Consider the following 18973-nt stretch of genomic DNA (forward strand, 5'->3'; position numbering starts at 1 on the left):
CTTCTTTAGTGAGAAACTGGCTGTTTGTCCGCTTTTTACTTCATTTACAGGCATCCGCTTGCGATGGATAGATTTCACTAAAAAAATAAGAAAGATCAAGAAAACAAGGATGACAACATCCATAAAGGCGAAACTCTTAAATGGTAGAACAATCGAACATTAACAATTGTAGAGTGTCAGAACTGAAAAAGCATAAGCAAATTCATAGCAAAACTTATTGAATGCAAGATACTGTTTAAAGACATACTTACAATTTTAGTACTTGATTATAGAGAAACTTTGCTTGGAAGATTGTACTATGTTGTCCTAGGAATCAATATTCAAAAAATAGGATGAATAGGATAATTATATCACATGAAAAATTGTTGTAAAAAAACTTTTCTTCTTCGATGGATTAACAACTTTTATTGAATTTTTATTGGTTTGTTAATTAAGTTGAGTGTATAAACATTACAACCACTAATTGTGATCTACAGAAGGGGTAATCATTTTGTGTGTCATCATTGAGGATGTACATCAATTTATCGTCCATTGTCTTATCCCTTTTGATCCATGTATTTTATAGCTATTTATCGCTCCGTATTAAAGACAGCTTTCCGCGGATATTATGCGGTCCTAATCCAGCGGATTGTAAGCGGATTTTACCTGACAACTGTTGGAAGTGTCCCAGCGGATCAGGACCAAGTAGTAGGTTGTCATTATTCTTGATGGTGCCCCTAAAAACATAATAACAGTTATATATCAGCTTTCTGCGGATATTAATATGAAAAACCTTAAGATTAAAACTAGTTTTGTTAGCCCTAAGGGGCCAAAGACTAGCCGCAGATCCTATATGGTTTTCCTTTACAATTTATCATTCCTGGGAAGGTTTCTAACTATTTTGGGGAGGGTACCACCACCCTTCTATGAGAAATACCCACTAGAAAAATATGATCCCCTCCAAAAAAATTGTCATAATCCAGCAGGTTATTAATCAGTTTCGAAGCCATACTGAAAAAAAGGGGAAAATGAATCTGAATCGAATCATAATATTATCGAAATAAAATATTGTTCAATATAAAATATGTGTAAAAATAGAAAATAGAAATGAAAGGATTTAAAGCAATAAGACAATGACCGATACATTGATATACATCCTTAATGATGACACACAAAATTACCCCTTCTGTAATAATATAGCGGATATTAATCAGTTTCGAAGCCATACTGAAAAATAGGGAAACATGAATCTGAACCGAACCATAATATTATTGAAATAATATATTGTTCAATATAAATTAAATATGTGTAAAAATAGAAAATAAAAATGAATGTTTTTCGCGGGGATCTAAAGGGATACGACAATAACCTATAAATCCCTAATGATGACACACAAAATTACCCCTTCTGTAGTTTACAATAGTGGTTGAAACGTTTGGACACTCAACTTAATGTACCAACCAATCAAAATTTAATAAAGTCCCCAAAGTTGTTAAGCCAACGAATAAGAAAACGTTATTATAAAACTTTGGGGACTAGCCCAATGTCCCCTTCCTTACTGATATGAAACAAACCATAATATTTTTGTAATAATATACAATATTATTCAATATCAGTGAGGGAGAAGACATTGAGCTGTTAATTACATTAGTTAGTCCCCAAAGTTTTTTAATACCGTTTTCTTATTTGATAGCTTAATAACTTTAGGGGTTTTTATTGAATTAGACGTTTAGACCACTAATTGTAATCTACAGAAAGGGTTATTTTGTGTATCAGCATTGGGGATGTACATCAAATTTATTGGCCATTGTCTTATCTATTTAGATCCCAGATCCTTGGTTCAATATAAAAAATGTAAAAATATAAAATAAAAATGAATGCTTTTCGTGTACTTTCCATTTGCCTTATGGAAAAAAACCATAACAAGTAATTATCAATATTTTAGATTAAGAACTCATAAAACTGAGACGGACAAACGAACGTACACATCCTAGTTGTGCCATCCTATTACATAGTACCTAGAAAAGTTTTTTGTCTGAAGCATAAGATCTCAATAACTACGGAACCGAAAGGGTTCTTCATTTTGGGCAAGCTTCACAGAGGTCCTGCTGTAGTTTTAAGTTTTGGGTTGATTGTAAGCTTTTTTTTCGAATTCATTCGAATCCTGTGGATAGGAACCGGTTCTCATCCATACGAAAAAACTATGTCTATCATCGTATTATATCCAGCTTTCTACGAATATAGAAATGTACAATCATAAGATTAAAACTAGTTTTTTTAGCCCGTGCCTTCGGCAACTCGGGGCTAAAAAAACTAGTTTTAATCTTATAATTGTACATTCTATATCCGCGGAAAGCGGTTTATAATACGATGAAAGAAATAACTATTTCTAGCCCCTCTAACCATGTTTAATACAATTACAGAGCCTCTAGGGGCGTAGAAACTTGTTATAAATTAATGTTATTCCAAAATAATGAATGCTGATAAAGTTACATGAACGGCCAAATTACAAAAATATTTTCCAATTAAGAACTCTATTTTCCATTTTATACCAGGAAAGTTTTTCATGAATAGTTGGATATGTAAATTATGGGCGCAGCACCAGAATTTTTATTTTTTTTACCTACCTAATTTTTATTTTTTATTAAAAAAAAAATACCTCATGGGCCACAGCTGGTAATTTTCATAAGGCAATACAAACTCAAATTATAAAATGAATGTAGCACTGTTTCTTTATATGTAGATGATCATTTTATTTTTGATACACCCTGGAATCTAAAGGGATAAGACAATGGACGATAAATCAATGTACATCCCAAAAAATGATACACAAAATACCCCTTCTGTAGATTACAATTAGTGGTCTAAACGTCTAATTCAATAAAAGTCCCCAAAGTTGTTAAGACAACGAATCAGAAAACGTTATTAAAAGACTTTGGGGACTAGTGTAATAAACAGCCCATTGTCCCCTCTCTCTCTGAATATATCAATCCCTTTTTCTCTACCTCAGAGTAAAGTTGGTAATAGTTATTTCTTTCATCGTATTATAAACGGCTTTCCGCGGATATAGGATGTACAATTATAAGATTAAAACCAGTATTTTAGCCCCGAGGTGCCGAAGGCACGGGCTAAAAAAACTGGTTTTAATCTTATGATTGTACATTTTTTTATTCGTAGAAAGCTGGATATAATACGATGCTAGACATAGTTTTTTCGTATGGATGAGAACCGGTTCCTATCCACCGGATTCGAATGAATACGAGAAAAGAGTTTTATGGGCAAAATAGACATTCATTCATTCTCTACAGGGATAGGACAATGGTCGATAAATTGATGTACATCCCCAATGATGTTGAACAAAATAACCCCTTTTGTTGATTAAAATTAGTGGTTGAAACATTTAGACACTCAACTACATGAACCAACGAATCAAATTCAATAAAAGTCCCCAAGGTTCTGAATGGGAAAACGTAATCATGAGACTTTGGGGACTGTTGTAATAAACAGCCCAATGTCTCCTCCCTCCCTGATGAATTATATAAATATAACCAAAATAAGGAAAAATAGAAGGAAAAAGTTTGTGTTGGTAAAATTAAAGAATATAAAAATATACGTGGATATTATGACGGCGGAAAAATTGTCGTCAATTTAGGTTGCTAACATGGAAATTACTTATTGGTCAGTTCGTTCATTCAGTAGGAGGGGAGTAAATTGGGTTTATGGGTGGATGGGGGGTTGGGGGGCGTAATTTTAGCCATCTACAAGTTTTACTTTATTAGAATGTAACTTGATGTAAAATCTAAGTAATAAAAAATCCATTAGAAGTAAGTTAAGACCAATTGTTATAATAACGAGTATGACAACATCCATAAAAGCGAAGCTCTGAAATGGTAGGACTAACATTAACACTTGAGTAGAGTGTCAGAACTAAAAAATCAGAACATAAATGTATTAAAGTCGAACGAAACTAAATTGTAAGTAGAACTGTAGAAAAACTGCTTCAAATACAGGATATTGTTTAAAGACATACTTACATTTTTAGGACTTGAATATAGAGATGCTTTGCTTATAACAATGTACTTTGTTGTCCTAGGAATCAGTATTCCAAAAATAAGACCAATCGGATAATTTTATCGCATAAAAATTTGTTGTTAAAAAAGTTAAAAAGCAACATGTTTAAAATGGACGTACGGACTTTCTGGTAACGATTATAGAGTTGCTTTGCTTTCTAAATCGTACCTAACTCCTATAGGAACCATCATGCAAAGTTTGAAATCGATAGGACAATTCAAACATGTCTAAATTAACGAAAAGAGCTATCTATTACGGACGGACGTACGGACGGACCGACCCTAATTATAGAAAAGCTTCGCTTAATTAGACCAATAGTAACACAGTGTAGGAACAATCTGTTCATATTAATGTTTGGAAAGTGTCCACATTATGGAACGTTATCATATAATCCATAATCTAACACTATATTCCTTTATTTCCATTTATAGGATTGGCCATATGGACTATATATATTTACTAGCGGTTGTGCCCCTAGCATCTAGGGGCTCTGTACCAAAAGGAGTAAGTAAAGATAGAAAAATAGAAAAAAACTTTCTTTGACTAATAGCTAAAAAATAGTCTAAAACCATCCTGTGACCTATGTGATGATTCCTTAAATTGGAGAACTTTATTAGTTCAGTAGTAATTAAAATCTTTAAATACAGAACACAAAAAACTATTACTTTTTATTGTAGGATTGTCTTACTTGAAGCAAGTGCCAGAAACTACAGTACCCACGCCAGGGACTGAATATGTGTCGTCAATTTGAAATTCTGCTGGTTCATTGTCTAAATAAAAACAAGAATATTTAAATCCAAAGTTATAATGAGAAATTAGTTTTTCAGTACAGCTTTGAAACCGATTAATATCCGCTGGATTATAACCGGTTCTAAGCCATACTGAAAAATAATGTATAGCATCGTATTACAGACAATTTTCTATGAATATTAAAATAAAAACTATAATATTAATACCAGTTTATTTGGCTGTGCATTCGGCCTCTCGTGGATATGGAACAAATCTTTTAGTTTTATTATCCGCGGAAAGCTGTCTATAATACGATGCGAAAAATTAATATTAATTCACTAAAATCATAGACACGCATGGGGCAATGGACTATTTATAATAAACAAAATATCCCTAATTTAAATTTAAATTATTGTAAATGTACTACCCAGTCAAGATTCTATATTAACCCCATGATTAACTAAATTGAAAATAAGAGGGGGGGGGGATAGTTTTCTGAAATATGATTTTTTCCTAGGCTAGTTTAGGTTATATTGGGTACTGGGTAGCCCCGCTGGGATTAGACATAAATTCTAACCTGTGTTTGGACTTCGCGTTGATAACAAATTGAGGAACATCTTCAGGAAATCCAGGTTTTCTCCAGTCACGTTGGACACCTACAATTATAAAGAATCTAGAGGGATAATACATAACCAATGATGATAAACTAAATTACCCCTTTAGTAGATTATGATTAGTGGTTGAAACGTTTGATCATTCAACTTAATGATCCAACCAACCAAAAATCACTAAAGTCCCCAAAGTTGTCAAGTCAAATAAATTAAAAACGTTAATATAAAACTTTGGGGACTAGTGTAATAAACAGTCCATTGTCCCCTCCCTCCCTGGTTGGTAACGCACCCTGTAATTGAGATTACCTGGAAGATTGGGCACAACCGTTCAGATACAAAGTTGGTGGCAGATATGACAACATCATCAGCTGATTTTACCATTACAGGTACCTATATACATACATAGATAGATAGATACAAAGGTACCTAGATAGATAGATAATCATCAGCTGATTTTACTATAACAGGTACCTAGTAGATAAATGAGTCCTTATATAAAAGTAACAGGATGTGTGTGTGTGTGTCTGAGCGTACCAAAAAATCTTGGTAACCGCTTAACCGATATGGTTTTCTTTAAGTAAAACTTTTTCTTTTTAGAACCAAATTAAAAGTTGGGTGTTTTGACACTTTCCGCTCTTTATACACTCAAGGGGTCCTAAAGGATAATAACAAATTAGTTTAGATAAATTGCAGGGTTCAGCAGCCACGCGTCAGCCGCTTGAAGGCCTCAGTAAAATATTATAACTTTAAAATTCAGAGGTGAATTCTTAAAAAACTTTTACCCCACTAAAATCAGTGTCCACTAAAATCAGTTTGCCCCACTAAAATCAGTAGGGCAAACTAAAAATTTAGAGGGGATAATTTTGACCCACTAAAAATTTTAGTGAGGCAAACTGATTTTAGTGGGGCAAAGGTTTTTCTTTAAGAATTTACCTCAGGTGGGTGTCTAAACCTGTTCCCAAACAGGCAATCCATCTTTTCGGAATTTTTTAATTGCACCCAAGCGTAGCCCTGATAAATAGGGCCATTTTTTTCGTGTAATTCCGTAAAATTGGATGTAAGGCTTCAGTCAAATGCGCTTATTAGTTCAATCTGTTCCTAATTATGCGTTTAATTATACTGTGCGTTTGGCCAATATTATGAACAGTTTGACCTTATAAGCGCATTTGACTGGAACCTTTACGGAATTACGCGAAAAAAATGACCCTCGTAGCTAAAAAAAAAAGTTACCTTTCTACAACCCGGAGATTTCAAAATTTTCACAAGAAGTTTCAGAGTTTCCTAAAGAAAAAAAAATATTATTCTTATATACAAGTAACAGAATGTCTCTGTCTGTCTGTCTGTCTGTTCTAGGTTGCACATGCACATTGATATTGATGGACTAAGGTATGTTTAAGGGATCTTAAGCGATAAGACAATAGACCCCAAATTTTTCCTCAATTATTGGTTGAAATGTTTGGTCACTGCTTGTTTCAACCAAGATTTTTAAAAAGTATCCAAAGTACTCAAAGTCAACAAATGTGAAACTTAATTAATAAAACTTTGGGAACGTAAACATACATAACCTTATTATAGAAGAACGTAGCTTCTAATGAATTAACTTCTTACCTGTAATACGTTCGGTGGACTCATATCTATTGGTTGAAAAGTTTAAATCATGCAATCAAGATTTAATAAAAGTACTCAAAGTTTTTAAGTCAACCAATGTGAAACCTTATTAATAAAACTTTGGGTACCTGTAGAACATTAGCTGGACTCATATCTATTTTGGTTACCACCACAAACACAGGCACACTGAAAAAGTTTTTTTTATATCGAATCGTCTTATAGACAGCTTTCCGCGGATATTAACATAAAAAAATATTAAATCCAGTTTGGTCAGCCCGGAGGGGCAAAAGGCCCTGGCTAACAAAACTGGTATCAATTTTATGATTTTTGTTTTCATATTCATGGAAAATTGTCTGTAATACGGTGCTATACATGATTTTCAGTATGAAAACAATTTTAATATGAATAATTGAATATGCAAATATGAACGGTTTAAAATGAAAAACGATTAAAAAGATTGTCTTTCGGGATAAATCTTAACTCCTTGCTAACCACAGAACCGATTGGATCCTTCTATTCAGAGGAAATCACAACTGGTTGTAACATGATTTAAGGCTAGTTAATTGGAGGTTTGATATTCAGAATAAATAACTAACAACGAAAAATTTCTGTTTTACTGGCCACAACGGGGCGAAGGTTAAGGCCAATAGAATAGGTAGGTATTAACTGTTTCTGTATTTTCCGTGGAAAACTTCTGTAATGCATTACGAAAAATGATTTTTCGAATGGCTCAGAACCGGAAATTAATCGGATTCGGAGCCAAACCAACCACCACTGGAAGTAATTGTCGTCAATTTGAGTTGCTAAAATGGACCTCATTTATTATCATACAGTAGGAGGGGAGGGATGGGGTATTGTTATTTAAGCCAGCTGCGAGTATCTTTATTAGAGTACATACAAATTTGTTGCAACATTCAGGTAAATGTATATCAATTGATTTTGTTTACATTTTACAGAGATCTAAAGGGATAAGATGATGGATGATAATTTAGAAGTTACCTTAAAGCTAAGGCCAAGCCTAGATGCTCTTTCGTCATCCCAACAATACCAGCATTAGCACCCACCATCAACATTCCAAAGTCGGGCGCGTGACCAGTCATTCCGAATACTGCAACAAATTAGTGGTTAAAACGTTTGAACACTCAACTTAATAACACACCAGGGATCAAAAGGTAGAAGACAATGGCCGAAAAATTGATAAACATCCCCACAAAATTACGCCTGTGTAGATTACAATTAGTAGTTTATACTTTTGGACACTCAACTTAATAAATCAACCAATTAAATTCAGTCCCCAAAGTTGTTGAGCCGACGCATAAGTAAGCACTTTATGAAATTTTGGGGACTAGTATAATAACCATCCCAATGTCCTTTTCGTCCCCCCTGCAAAAAAAATTAGTTTTCACGACAACGTCAGAGATAAGATAATGAAAGATAAAGTAATTATTCCGCAATATTGAGCCTAATGTTTCATAAAATTTGCATAAAAACGATAACATCCATGATCAGCGAAGACCAAAAATATCCAGGTGATTTAAAGTAACCCCCCCCCCCCCACCCTGATACAGAAAAGATAAGCATGTAGTTTTCAGACAGCGTTCATGGCTTAGTTACCAAAGTTTCAAAGCAAACAAATGGAAATTTATTTATAAAAACTTTGGGTACCTGTAGTTTTCAGGTATAAAACTTTGGGTACCTGTAGTTTTCAAGTATAATACTTTGGGTACCTGTAGTTTTCAGGTATAATACTTAGGGTACCTTTAGTTTTCAGGTATGAAAACTTTGGGTACCTGTAGTTTTCAGGTATAAAACTTTTGGTACCTGTAGTTTTCAGGTATAAAAACTTTGGGTACCTGTAGTTTTCAGGTATAAAAACTTTGGGTACCTGTAGTTTTCAGGTATAAAAACTTTGGGTACCTGTAGTTTTCAGGTATAAAAACTTTGGGTACCTGTAGTTTTTAGGTATAAAACTTTGGGTACCTGTAGTTTACAGGTATAAAAACTTTGGATACCTGTAGTTTTCAGATATAAAAACTTTGGGTACCTGTAGTTTTCAGGTATAAAAACTTTGGGTACCTGTAGTTTACAGGTATAAAAACTTTGGATACCTGTAGTTTTCAGGTATAAAAACTTTGGGTACCTGTAGTTTTCAGGTATAAAACTTTGGGTACCTGTAGTTTTCAAGTATAATACTTTGGGTACCTGTAGTTTTCAGGTATAATACTTAGGGTACCTTTAGTTTTCAGGTATGAAAACTTTGGGTACCTGTAGTTTTCAGGTATAAAACTTTTGGTACCTGTAGTTTTCAGGTATAAAAACTTTGGGTACCTGTAGTTTTCAGGTATAAAAACTTTGGGTACCTGTAGTTTTCAGGTATAAAAACTTTGGGTACCTGTAGTTTTCAGGTATAAAAACTTTGGGTACCTGTAGTTTTTAGGTATAAAACTTTGGGTACCTGTAGTTTACAGGTATAAAAACTTTGGATACCTGTAGTTTTCAGATATAAAAACTTTGGGTACCTGTAGTTTTCAGGTATAAAAACTTTGGGTACCTGTAGTTTACAGGTATAAAAACTTTGGATACCTGTAGTTTTCAGGTATAAAAACTTTGGGTACCTGTAGTTTTCAGGTATAAAAACTTTGGGTACCTGTAGTTTTCAGGTATCGTTCATGGCCCGCCAGGTCAATAAATGTTATCACTTTGGAGGATTCTTCACAAACCTAAATGATATCGCATCGTATTATAGACAGCTTTCCGCGGATATCAAAATAAAGAAAAATTAAGATTAAATTCAGTTCTGTTAGCCTCGAGGGGCCGTAGCCACGGGTCTAATAAAACTGGTTTTAATTTTATGATTTCTATTTTAATATTCGTGAAAAGTTGTTGGTTTCCGTATGGCTGAGAACTGGTTCTAATCAAGCGGATATTAATCGGTTTCGAAGTCATACTGTAATAAATGTTATCACTGTAGTAGAGTGAATGGACGGACAAACGAACATACATAAGATATATTCTATAGAGTAGCTGCGCTACCAAAACAAAGGATTTACCTTAACCCAATCTGGAGAATAATAAGAACCTTGGAAATCATACAAACGAACGGACGGACAAACGAACAGACATTATTTATACATTCTATAGAGTAGATGCGCTACCAAAACAAAGGTTTTACCTTAACCCAATCTGAAGAGCCATAATAAGGTTTATTAACCACTGAACCTTTGGGAGTTAAACAAACGAACGGACGGACAAACGAACAGACATTAAGATATATTCTATAGAGTAGCTGCGCTACCAAAATAAAGGATTTACCTTAACCCAATCTAAAGAGCCATGATCGGGTTTGTTAACCACTGAACCAATTGGAATCATATAACGAATGGACGGACAAACGAACAGACATAAGATATATTCTATAGAGTAGCTGCGCTACCAAAACAAAGGATTTACCTTAACCTAATCTAAAGAGCCATGATCGGGTTTGTTAACCACCGAAACTTTTAAAGTCATGCAAACGAACGGACGGACAAACGAACAGACATTAAGATATATTCTATAGAGTAGCTTTGCTACCAAAACAAAGGGTTTCCCTTAACCCAATCTAGAGAGCCATTGTTAGGTTTATTAACCACTGAACCTTTGGGAGTTAAACAAACGAATGAACGGACAAACGAACATACATAAGATATAATCTATAGAGTATCTGCGCTACTTAAGCAAAGTGTTACCTTAACCCAATCTAAAGAGCCATGATCAGGTTTGTTAACCACTGAACCATTTGTAATCATACAAACGAATGAACGGACAAACGAACAGACATAAGATATAATCTATAGAGTAGCTGCGCTACCAAAACAAAGGTTTTTACCTTAACCCAATCTAAAGAGCCATGATCGGGTTTGTTAACCACTGAACCTTGGGAATCGAACCCGAGAATATCGTTTCCAACACTCGACGTCCTAAAAGAATTTTTTTATTTGAATTTTTAAGGTTATTTTAATAATGGATATATTATTACTTGGATCTTACACCAGATTTTTATGTTCCCGATGAAAGTGAAAGTTGCAGCGGGCTAAAATAACGGTGCCCCCCTTTTTCCCATCCCCTCCCATCCTGCTAGATGAACGAACTGACCAATCATGTTAGCAAGCTAAATTGACTACAATAATATCCACTACGTATAATAATATAAAACATCCATTTTTATAATACACAAGATAAACTTTATTTTTAGGGTCAATTTTCTAGGGATGGTGTAAGTGTCTTTCCATAAAACAGTAATATACCTTCCCTGGAACTATAAGAAGCTTCACTGTAAAGGAGACTCATATCAGTTAAGCGGTTAGCGAGATCCTTAGCTACACACATAAAGTCAGATATACTTCCTGTTACTTTTTTATAAGGCTTGCACATGCACATATTGTTTAGATATTTAACTTTATTTAAAATTTAAAGTAGTAAGGATTTTTTTTCTCTGAAGTTTAAGATCTTAATAACTACTGAACTGATTGAGTTCTCTACTTTAGTTAAGCTTTTTATAGGTCCCGTGATGGTTTTAGGCTATTTCATTTTCATATTTAGGTCTTTGGATGGTTTTAAGCTATTTTTCTAGTCCCTTTCTTTTCAACTTTAAATACTAAGCCCCTAGATGCAAGGGACGCAGCCGCATTTTAATATGAAGGGGGCTATTTGCTCAAATTTGAACTTTGAGGGAAACCGCCATAAACCTACCTTCCAGATTCAGCTTCGTGTTTGTGTCGGAATAATTTCTGTCTTGCAAATCCTCTAAAAATTAAATAAATTGTCACATTCTATTAAATATTCCATTATTTATACCTATCTTCTTCCATTCATTTTTGTTTGTTTTATTTTATTGTATATTTTTATATCTTTCATATTGTCCATTTTGTATCTTATAGTCTGTCCGTTCGTAATTTTTCTTTTTTTTTGGTAAGATTCCTCTCGGGAGGGTATGAGAAGCTACATTGTAAAGAACCATATCGGTTCAGCGGTTAGACAGTTCAGACAGACAGAACATATTACTTTATAACAAGGATATGTGTGTGTCTATGTGTCTGTCTGTCTAACTGTCTGTCTGTCTGTCTAACTGTCTGTCTAACTGTCTGTCTGTCTGTCTGTCTGTCTATCTATCTATGTATGTCTCCCACCTTCCATTATCCAACCCTCCATGTGTCAGAACTCCTAGAAGTGTACTTTTTCCAGTAGTCTGTCTGTCTATCTATCTATCCATCTGTCTATCTAACCCACCTTCCATTATCTAACTCTCCATATGTCAGAACTCCGAGAAATGTATTTTTTCCAGTAGTCTGTCTGTCTGTATATCTGTCTGTCTGTCTGTCTGTCTGTCTGTCTATCTATCTATCTATCTATCTATCTATCTATCTATCTATCTATCTATCTAACCCTTCCCTTCCATTATCCAACTCTCCATGTGTCAAAACTCCTAGGAGTGTACTTATTCCAGCATCTGTCTGTCTGTGTGTTTGTCTGTTTATCTATCTAATTATCCATCTATCTATCTATTTATCTATCTATCTATGTAACCGCCTTCCATTATCTAACTCCTAGAAGTGTATTTTTTTTCCAGCGTTTGTCTGTCTGTCTATCTATCTGTTTGTCTGTCTGTCTATATAATCCATCTGTCTATCTATCTATCTATGTAACCCACCTTCCATTATCCAACTCTCCATGTGTTAAAACTCCTAGAAGTGTACTTTTTCAAGTAGTCTGTCTAAGTCTGCCTGTCTCTCTATCTATCTATATATATGTCTGTCTGTCTATCTATCTATCTAACCCACCTTCCATTATCTTACTCTCCATGTGTCAAAACTCCTAGAAGTGTACTTTTTCCCAGCGTTTGTCTGTCTGTCTATCTATCTGTTTGTCCGTCTGTCTATCTATCTGTTTGTCTGTCTATATACACTATCTGTCTATCTATCTATCCATCTATCTATTTAATCCACCTTCCATTATCTAGCTCGCCATGTGTCAGAACTCCTAGGAGTGTACTTTTGCCCGCATCTACATTGCCAACCACCGCTACTCGAATTTCCATAAAATCCTAAAAAAATATGTTCAATAATCCTTATATAATAGTAACAGGATGTCTGTCTGTCTTTTAGTATCAAAAGAACTCGCTAATCGCTGAACCGATATGGTTCTCTTTTACAATGTAGCTTCTCATGGGTCCTGGTATGGGGGTACCAACACCCTCTCAAAAGAAATCTCAATAACCAATGGGATAACATGGTTCTACTTTACAGGGAAGGATTTTTTAGGTCAAGGGAATGTTTACAATCTAAATTATTTTTAGGAGGGTATTTCCATCCTAGCAAGGGATATCACCTAAAGAAACAGTTATCCCCAACCCCTACAAATTTATATGTTCATTACCCACCCCCGCTTTTCTCAAATTATCATGTCTTGTATAATTAAAGTAGTAAGGTTTTTTTTTTATTTCCATAAAAAAACACCAACCACTGACCCAACCGAGTTCTCCGTATTGGAAAAGCTTCAGATAGGCCTCGCGATGGATTAAGCCTATTTTTACATCCCCTAGATGCTAGGGGCAAAGATGTTAGCAATTAAAAAGAGAGGGGTAGGTTTCTGGTAGAATCCGTAAAGGTTATGTGTTTTAAGTTAAAAACAGTAGTAGAACGATAAAAATTTATGTTAACTTTAAAAAATTTAGTGAATATTATCGTTCTACTACTATTTTTAAGCCTTAAAACACACACCTTTTAGGATTCTACCAGAAACATACCCCTCTCTTTTTACCTGTGTGACTGCTTTCCGTCTGATGAGGGCAACAACTGACTTCTTTCCTCCCTCTCCCTGCTTCTCTCGTAATCTTAATAAAAGTACCCAAAGTTATGCAAAGGTACCCAAAGTTTTATATGCTTTTCATCTGATGAGGGCAACAACTGATTTCTTTCCTCCCTCTTCCTGCTTCTCTCAAAATCTTAATAAAAGTACCCAAAGTTTTATAACCACGTTTTCGGACTTGTGGGCACTATAACTTTAGGTACTTATGTTGATTTTTGATTGGTTGATTCCAAACTAAAAATGTCATAACAGCTCAATCAATAATTTTATATTATATCCTGCTTGGTTTGAAATCAGCTGTCTAACTTTAAAATAAGAGCCGAGAAAATAGAATTTCCCCCTGTGCAGACCGACAAAATGAATTATAGAGTAGCATAGCGACTTCTAATAGACAATTTTAAAATAAAAAATTAATAGATTTAAACAAGTTTTGTTAATCCCGAGGGGCCGAATTCCAGGACTAACAAAACTATAAAACTATCGATTCCATGATTTTTAATATAAAATTAGTGGAAAATTTTTGTAACACGATGATATTCATGATTTTTCAGTATGACTGATAACCGCTTCTAATCCATCGGATATCAATCGGTTTGGAAGCCATACTGGAAAAATATTTTCCGTATCGCTTAGAAACCGATTAATATCCAATGGATTAGAACCGGTTCTCAGCCAAAATGAAAAATTATGCTTATACATACATAACTTAACTATTACCTTACACAGTCGGCGTCTAATGTGGAACTAATACTTTCTAATGTTGCCATAGATGCCTAAAATTAAACATATATGTCATATAAGTCCAATGGTGGGGGTAAAGGGGTATTTACCCCCTCTCAAAATAAAAGCTTAGACATCACTGATATCTGTGCTTAAACCTTTTTTTTTACAGTCAACTTTATGGGGGATTTTTACAATCCGTTTAATCATAGGATCATCAGGACGGGAACAGAAAATTACACTAGCATATCCAAAGTTTTATAACCAATAAATCTTAACCATTTGCTTAAAGACATTAGGTACTTTTATTGAATTTTGATTGGTTGCTTCCAAACTAAGTGGTAGTGTCTTAACTTTTCAACCAATAATTTTAAGCTACACAAGGGGTAATCAATTTCTGTTAATTTTGTATCCTTTAAGATCACTGAAGATATTAATGTTATTAATGTAAAACTGCCTGTTTAAGGACAAATGCATTCCTACTTCCAAAATATAAATGTCACACACCTTAAATCATCAATCATCGAATAGTCAAAGGGAGGAAGGCAACATTTTACTATGAATCAAACTGGTACCCAAAGTTATATAAACACGATCTCTTATTCGTTTGCTCAAAGACATTGGGTAATTTTATTATTCTTATTTAGTTTGTAGAAACTTTACCCCAAACAAGGAAGGCTTTTTGGTATATCAATTTAACGTCCATTGTCTTATCCCCTAAGATCCCTGATATGTTCTGTACCTTAAGATCTTCTTCTGGAAGGCCACAGTCTGAATCCTCTCCCACTCCAACCTAAACATATAAATATAGCATATCTAAATGGCCCAACTGGTCCAATAATTCATCAAAATCAGACTAAAACCTGAGTTTTTTTTTATATATATATTATAGGGTTAGGCCGGATACTTTTTTGGCCGGATACCGGATACCGGATATCCGGCTGATTTCAAATGCCGGATATCCGGCAAATATCCGGTTATCCGGCCAAATTACCAGATATTAAAGTAGTAAAAAAAAAATTTCTTCAGAAATCTTATATAAATTTACATACCTACAGTTAAACTTATTCAGAAAAAATGTTCTTCTAGGTTCAATAATAAGAAAATTATAGCCATTTAAGATTTTAAAAAGCAGAGATTTTTGGTGTAAAGTATAAAAAATTATAGAGCCGGATATCCGGCCGGATAGTTTCAATATCCGGTATCCGGCCGGATATTGAAAATGGCCGGATATCCGGCCACACCGGATATCCGGCCCAACCCTAATATATAATATATACAATAAAATCTAACAAGAAGCTATATTCTACACATATATATAAAAATAAATATTAAGGTTGCGTGATTATTATACCAACAAATTGCAACTCTTTACCTCCAGTCGAGTTTTAACCCTCCCATCTTACATAAGATATCTCTTCTGCTTTATGACATAATATTATTTATCTATCTATACTTAGAAAAATAAATATTAAGGTTGCGTGATTATTATAAAAAAATTGCAACTCTATTATAACTCGAGTAGAGTCTCTCCCCTCCCATCGTCCATAAGATCTCTAATACTTTGTGATATAATATTATCTATCTATCTATTAAACTATATATACTTATAAATATAAATGTTAAGGTTGCGTGATTATCATATTAACAAATTGCAACTCTATAGGTACCTCAAGAATAGTCTCTCCCCTTCCATCGTCCATAAGATCCCTTATCTTGGCTACTAGAAGTTCAAATTCTTCTTCGTCGGGTGATACCATACAGTTGGCTCTAGGGAAATAGATATATTAGTGGTTGAAACGTTTGGACACTCAACTTTATGAAGCAATCAATCAAAATTTGATTTTCAAAATAGCCATTTGTCCCCTCTCTCTCTCTGCTCATAAAGGGATTATTCGCAGATGGCTAAAATAACTATACTTCCATCACCTCACCCCTCCTACTGACCATTGAATGAGGTTAATATTAGCAAGCTAAATTGACGACAAATTTTCCCCTGGCAATATATCCACGTATTTTACATACATTTTGCTCTGATATAAATGAGAATTAAACAAGAATGACAACATCCATAACAGCATAGCTCAACCAATCAGGGGGAAAGACAAACAAACATTAAAAAAGTTGATTAACAACTAATGTAAAAATGGATATAGTATACGTGGATATAATGGCAAGGGAAATTTTGACGTCAATTTAGGTTTCTAACATGGAACTCGTTCTTTAGTCAGTTCTTTTAATTCAGTAGAAGTGTAGTATTGTTATTTTAGTAGATGGGATTATCCATAGACGTCCAAGGGGGGGGGGTAATGGGGCGATTACCCCCCCCAAACGATTTTTTTCATTTTACCCCCCCCATTTAAAATTTACCCCTACCCTGGGGGTGTCGTAGGCACCCCCAACCATTTAGGAGGAGGTATTTACCCCCCCAAACAATTTTGGGGGGGTAAATACCCCCCCAAATTAAAAAATCTCTAATAAAATTTTTTTTGCGCACTTCGCGCGCATTTTTAATACTATATATTTAACTAGCGGCTACGCCCCTAGAGGCCTCTAGGGGCACTTGAGGAGGAGAGAGTCGAATTTAATGATTCAATTTCTTATTTTAGATTTTAAAAAAAGTAACAAAAAATTTTGGGGTGGCGAAAAATTTTTTTTTTTTATTTTTTTTTGGGGGGGGATTTTTTTATTTTTTGGGGGGTTGGGGGTGTCCCACCCCCCAAGAAAATAGTTATAAACCTTCCCGGGACCTATGAGAAGCTACCCTGTTAAGGAGAACCCGATCGGTTCAGCGGTTAGCGAGGTCCTTCGGTACAAACATACAAACACACAAACACACAGACAAACATCCTGTTACTTTATTATAAGGATAAAATTTAAATTACCCCTCCCAAAAATTTTACCCCGGGGGTAAATTTTGGGGGGGAGGTAAACTAAATTTACCCCTGCCAACAGATTTCAGGGGGGGTAATTACCCCCCCCCCCCAAGCAAATTTTACCCCCAGGGTAAAAATTTTGGGGGGGGTAAAAAAAATTTGTGGCTTGCTTCGCGCGCCAATTCCCCCCCCCAAAAAACGAATTACCCCCCCCCTTAAAAAATTTTTACCCCCCCCCCCAAAAAAAAAGCTTGGACGCCCCTGGGATCATCACTATATTAGAGTAAATAAAAATCTGGTGCGACATCCAATAAATAAATATAATGATTGCTCTAATATAAGTAAGAATAAAACAGGATGACAACATCCATAAAAAGCAAATCTCTACAAATGAAATCAGATTAACAGACATACAAACATTTAACAACTCATTTAATATTTAAAGGTATTTGCGAAGTCTAAACTAAAAATATGTTTAAAACTATCCCCAAAAAAAATTTAAATACAGGTTACTTAACATGGAAAGTTTACATTCACAGTCTTGAAATGCTTAGCTTACAATATTATGCCTTATCGTTATAGTAGTCAATATTCCATGAAAAAGGGGGGTTATATGTTTCTTCTGATAAAAAACTGAGACTTGAGTGTTAGACAATCACGGTATGTTATCTATACAATGTAGAACAATTTATGTCCGTTTGTCTGAAGCTTTAGATCTCGATAACCGCTGAACCGATTATACTCTATACCTACTGGTACTGTTGTGGTTTTAAGCTATTTTCTTGGGGGTTAGGACATCTAGTTATAGAGTAACTGTTATTAAAAAAAATAACCTGCTAATGGCAGAATAATCTGTTGTTTCTCCATGATCTTGCGCAAGCGCGGCCGCGGCAAAAAGTTGCGCGGCCCCTGCGCTAGAACTCGCGCCAGCATCCACTAAATGCGCCATTTTGAGTTTCCCGCGTTTTTCAAAATATCACAATTTTAATACATTTATAAATCTGAAATGAAAATAAGTGTGTGAGTTAAACCTAGAATAAGGTGAAAATTGATTTATATTTCATTTTACATAAATAATGAATGCTTTATTCATTATATTAATGTTTAAATAACATGAAAATTTACTATTAATAACAAATATTAACATTTTTAATTACATATTATTATTCCCTTTATAATAATAATATACATTTTTAACTGTGGAATTTTTGTGTTTATTTTATTTATATATGGTTAATTTCATCATACCTAAACATTCTGATGAAATTATTATAGTAAGGTTGAACTTGACTTATGACATACGGTGCAATATTTGATATTTGCGGCTGCGCCCATTACGATGGAAATAAATATAGCATAAAACCAAACTAAGACTAATCTATAATACAAAGTAGAACGATGTCTGTCTGTTTGTTTGTAGCGAAGGATCTCGCTAACCGCTGAACCGATCGGGTTCTCCTTTACAGGATAGCTTCTCATAGGTCCCGGGAAGGTTTATAACTATTTTCTCGGGGGGTGGGACACCCCCAACCC

At 34.5% G+C, this 18973-nt stretch overlaps 1 protein-coding gene across 18 annotated transcripts in view; it reads right to left on the bottom strand.

Moving 5' to 3' along the window:
* The window catches only part of GTPBP1 (GTP-binding protein 1), a 27812-nt gene extending 9044 nt beyond the window's left edge, over nucleotides 1-18768 (bottom strand). For all 18 annotated transcript variants that reach the window (XM_080147413.1, XM_080147414.1, XM_080147412.1 and 15 more), the window contains exons 1-17: nucleotides 18274-18768; nucleotides 16235-16334; nucleotides 15307-15357; nucleotides 14562-14617; nucleotides 13797-13869; nucleotides 12983-13080; nucleotides 11730-11783; nucleotides 10867-10957; nucleotides 9646-9718; nucleotides 7998-8106; nucleotides 7127-7184; nucleotides 6621-6671; nucleotides 5697-5780; nucleotides 5357-5435; nucleotides 4739-4820; nucleotides 646-716; nucleotides 1-77 (exon numbers count right to left, since the gene is read on the bottom strand). The exon at nucleotides 1-77 is cut by the window's left edge and continues 24 nt beyond it. In XM_080147413.1, the coding sequence (XP_080003539.1) occupies nucleotides 1-77; nucleotides 646-716; nucleotides 4739-4820; nucleotides 5357-5435; nucleotides 5697-5780; nucleotides 6621-6671; nucleotides 7127-7184; nucleotides 7998-8106; nucleotides 9646-9718; nucleotides 10867-10957; nucleotides 11730-11783; nucleotides 12983-13080; nucleotides 13797-13869; nucleotides 14562-14617; nucleotides 15307-15357; nucleotides 16235-16334; nucleotides 18274-18389 (1323 nt within the window). In that variant the 5' untranslated portion in view covers nucleotides 18390-18768. The remainder of the gene's footprint in view (nucleotides 78-645; nucleotides 717-4738; nucleotides 4821-5356; nucleotides 5436-5696; nucleotides 5781-6620; nucleotides 6672-7126; nucleotides 7185-7997; nucleotides 8107-9645; nucleotides 9719-10866; nucleotides 10958-11729; nucleotides 11784-12982; nucleotides 13081-13796; nucleotides 13870-14561; nucleotides 14618-15306; nucleotides 15358-16234; nucleotides 16335-18273) is intronic.
* Between the last annotated feature and the right edge of the window lie 205 nt (nucleotides 18769-18973).

Source organism: Acartia tonsa, chromosome 14, assembly GCF_053477335.1.
Source record: "Acartia tonsa isolate MP-2025a chromosome 14, ASM5347733v1, whole genome shotgun sequence".
Classification (NCBI taxonomy): Eukaryota; Metazoa; Arthropoda; class Copepoda; order Calanoida; family Acartiidae; genus Acartia; species Acartia tonsa.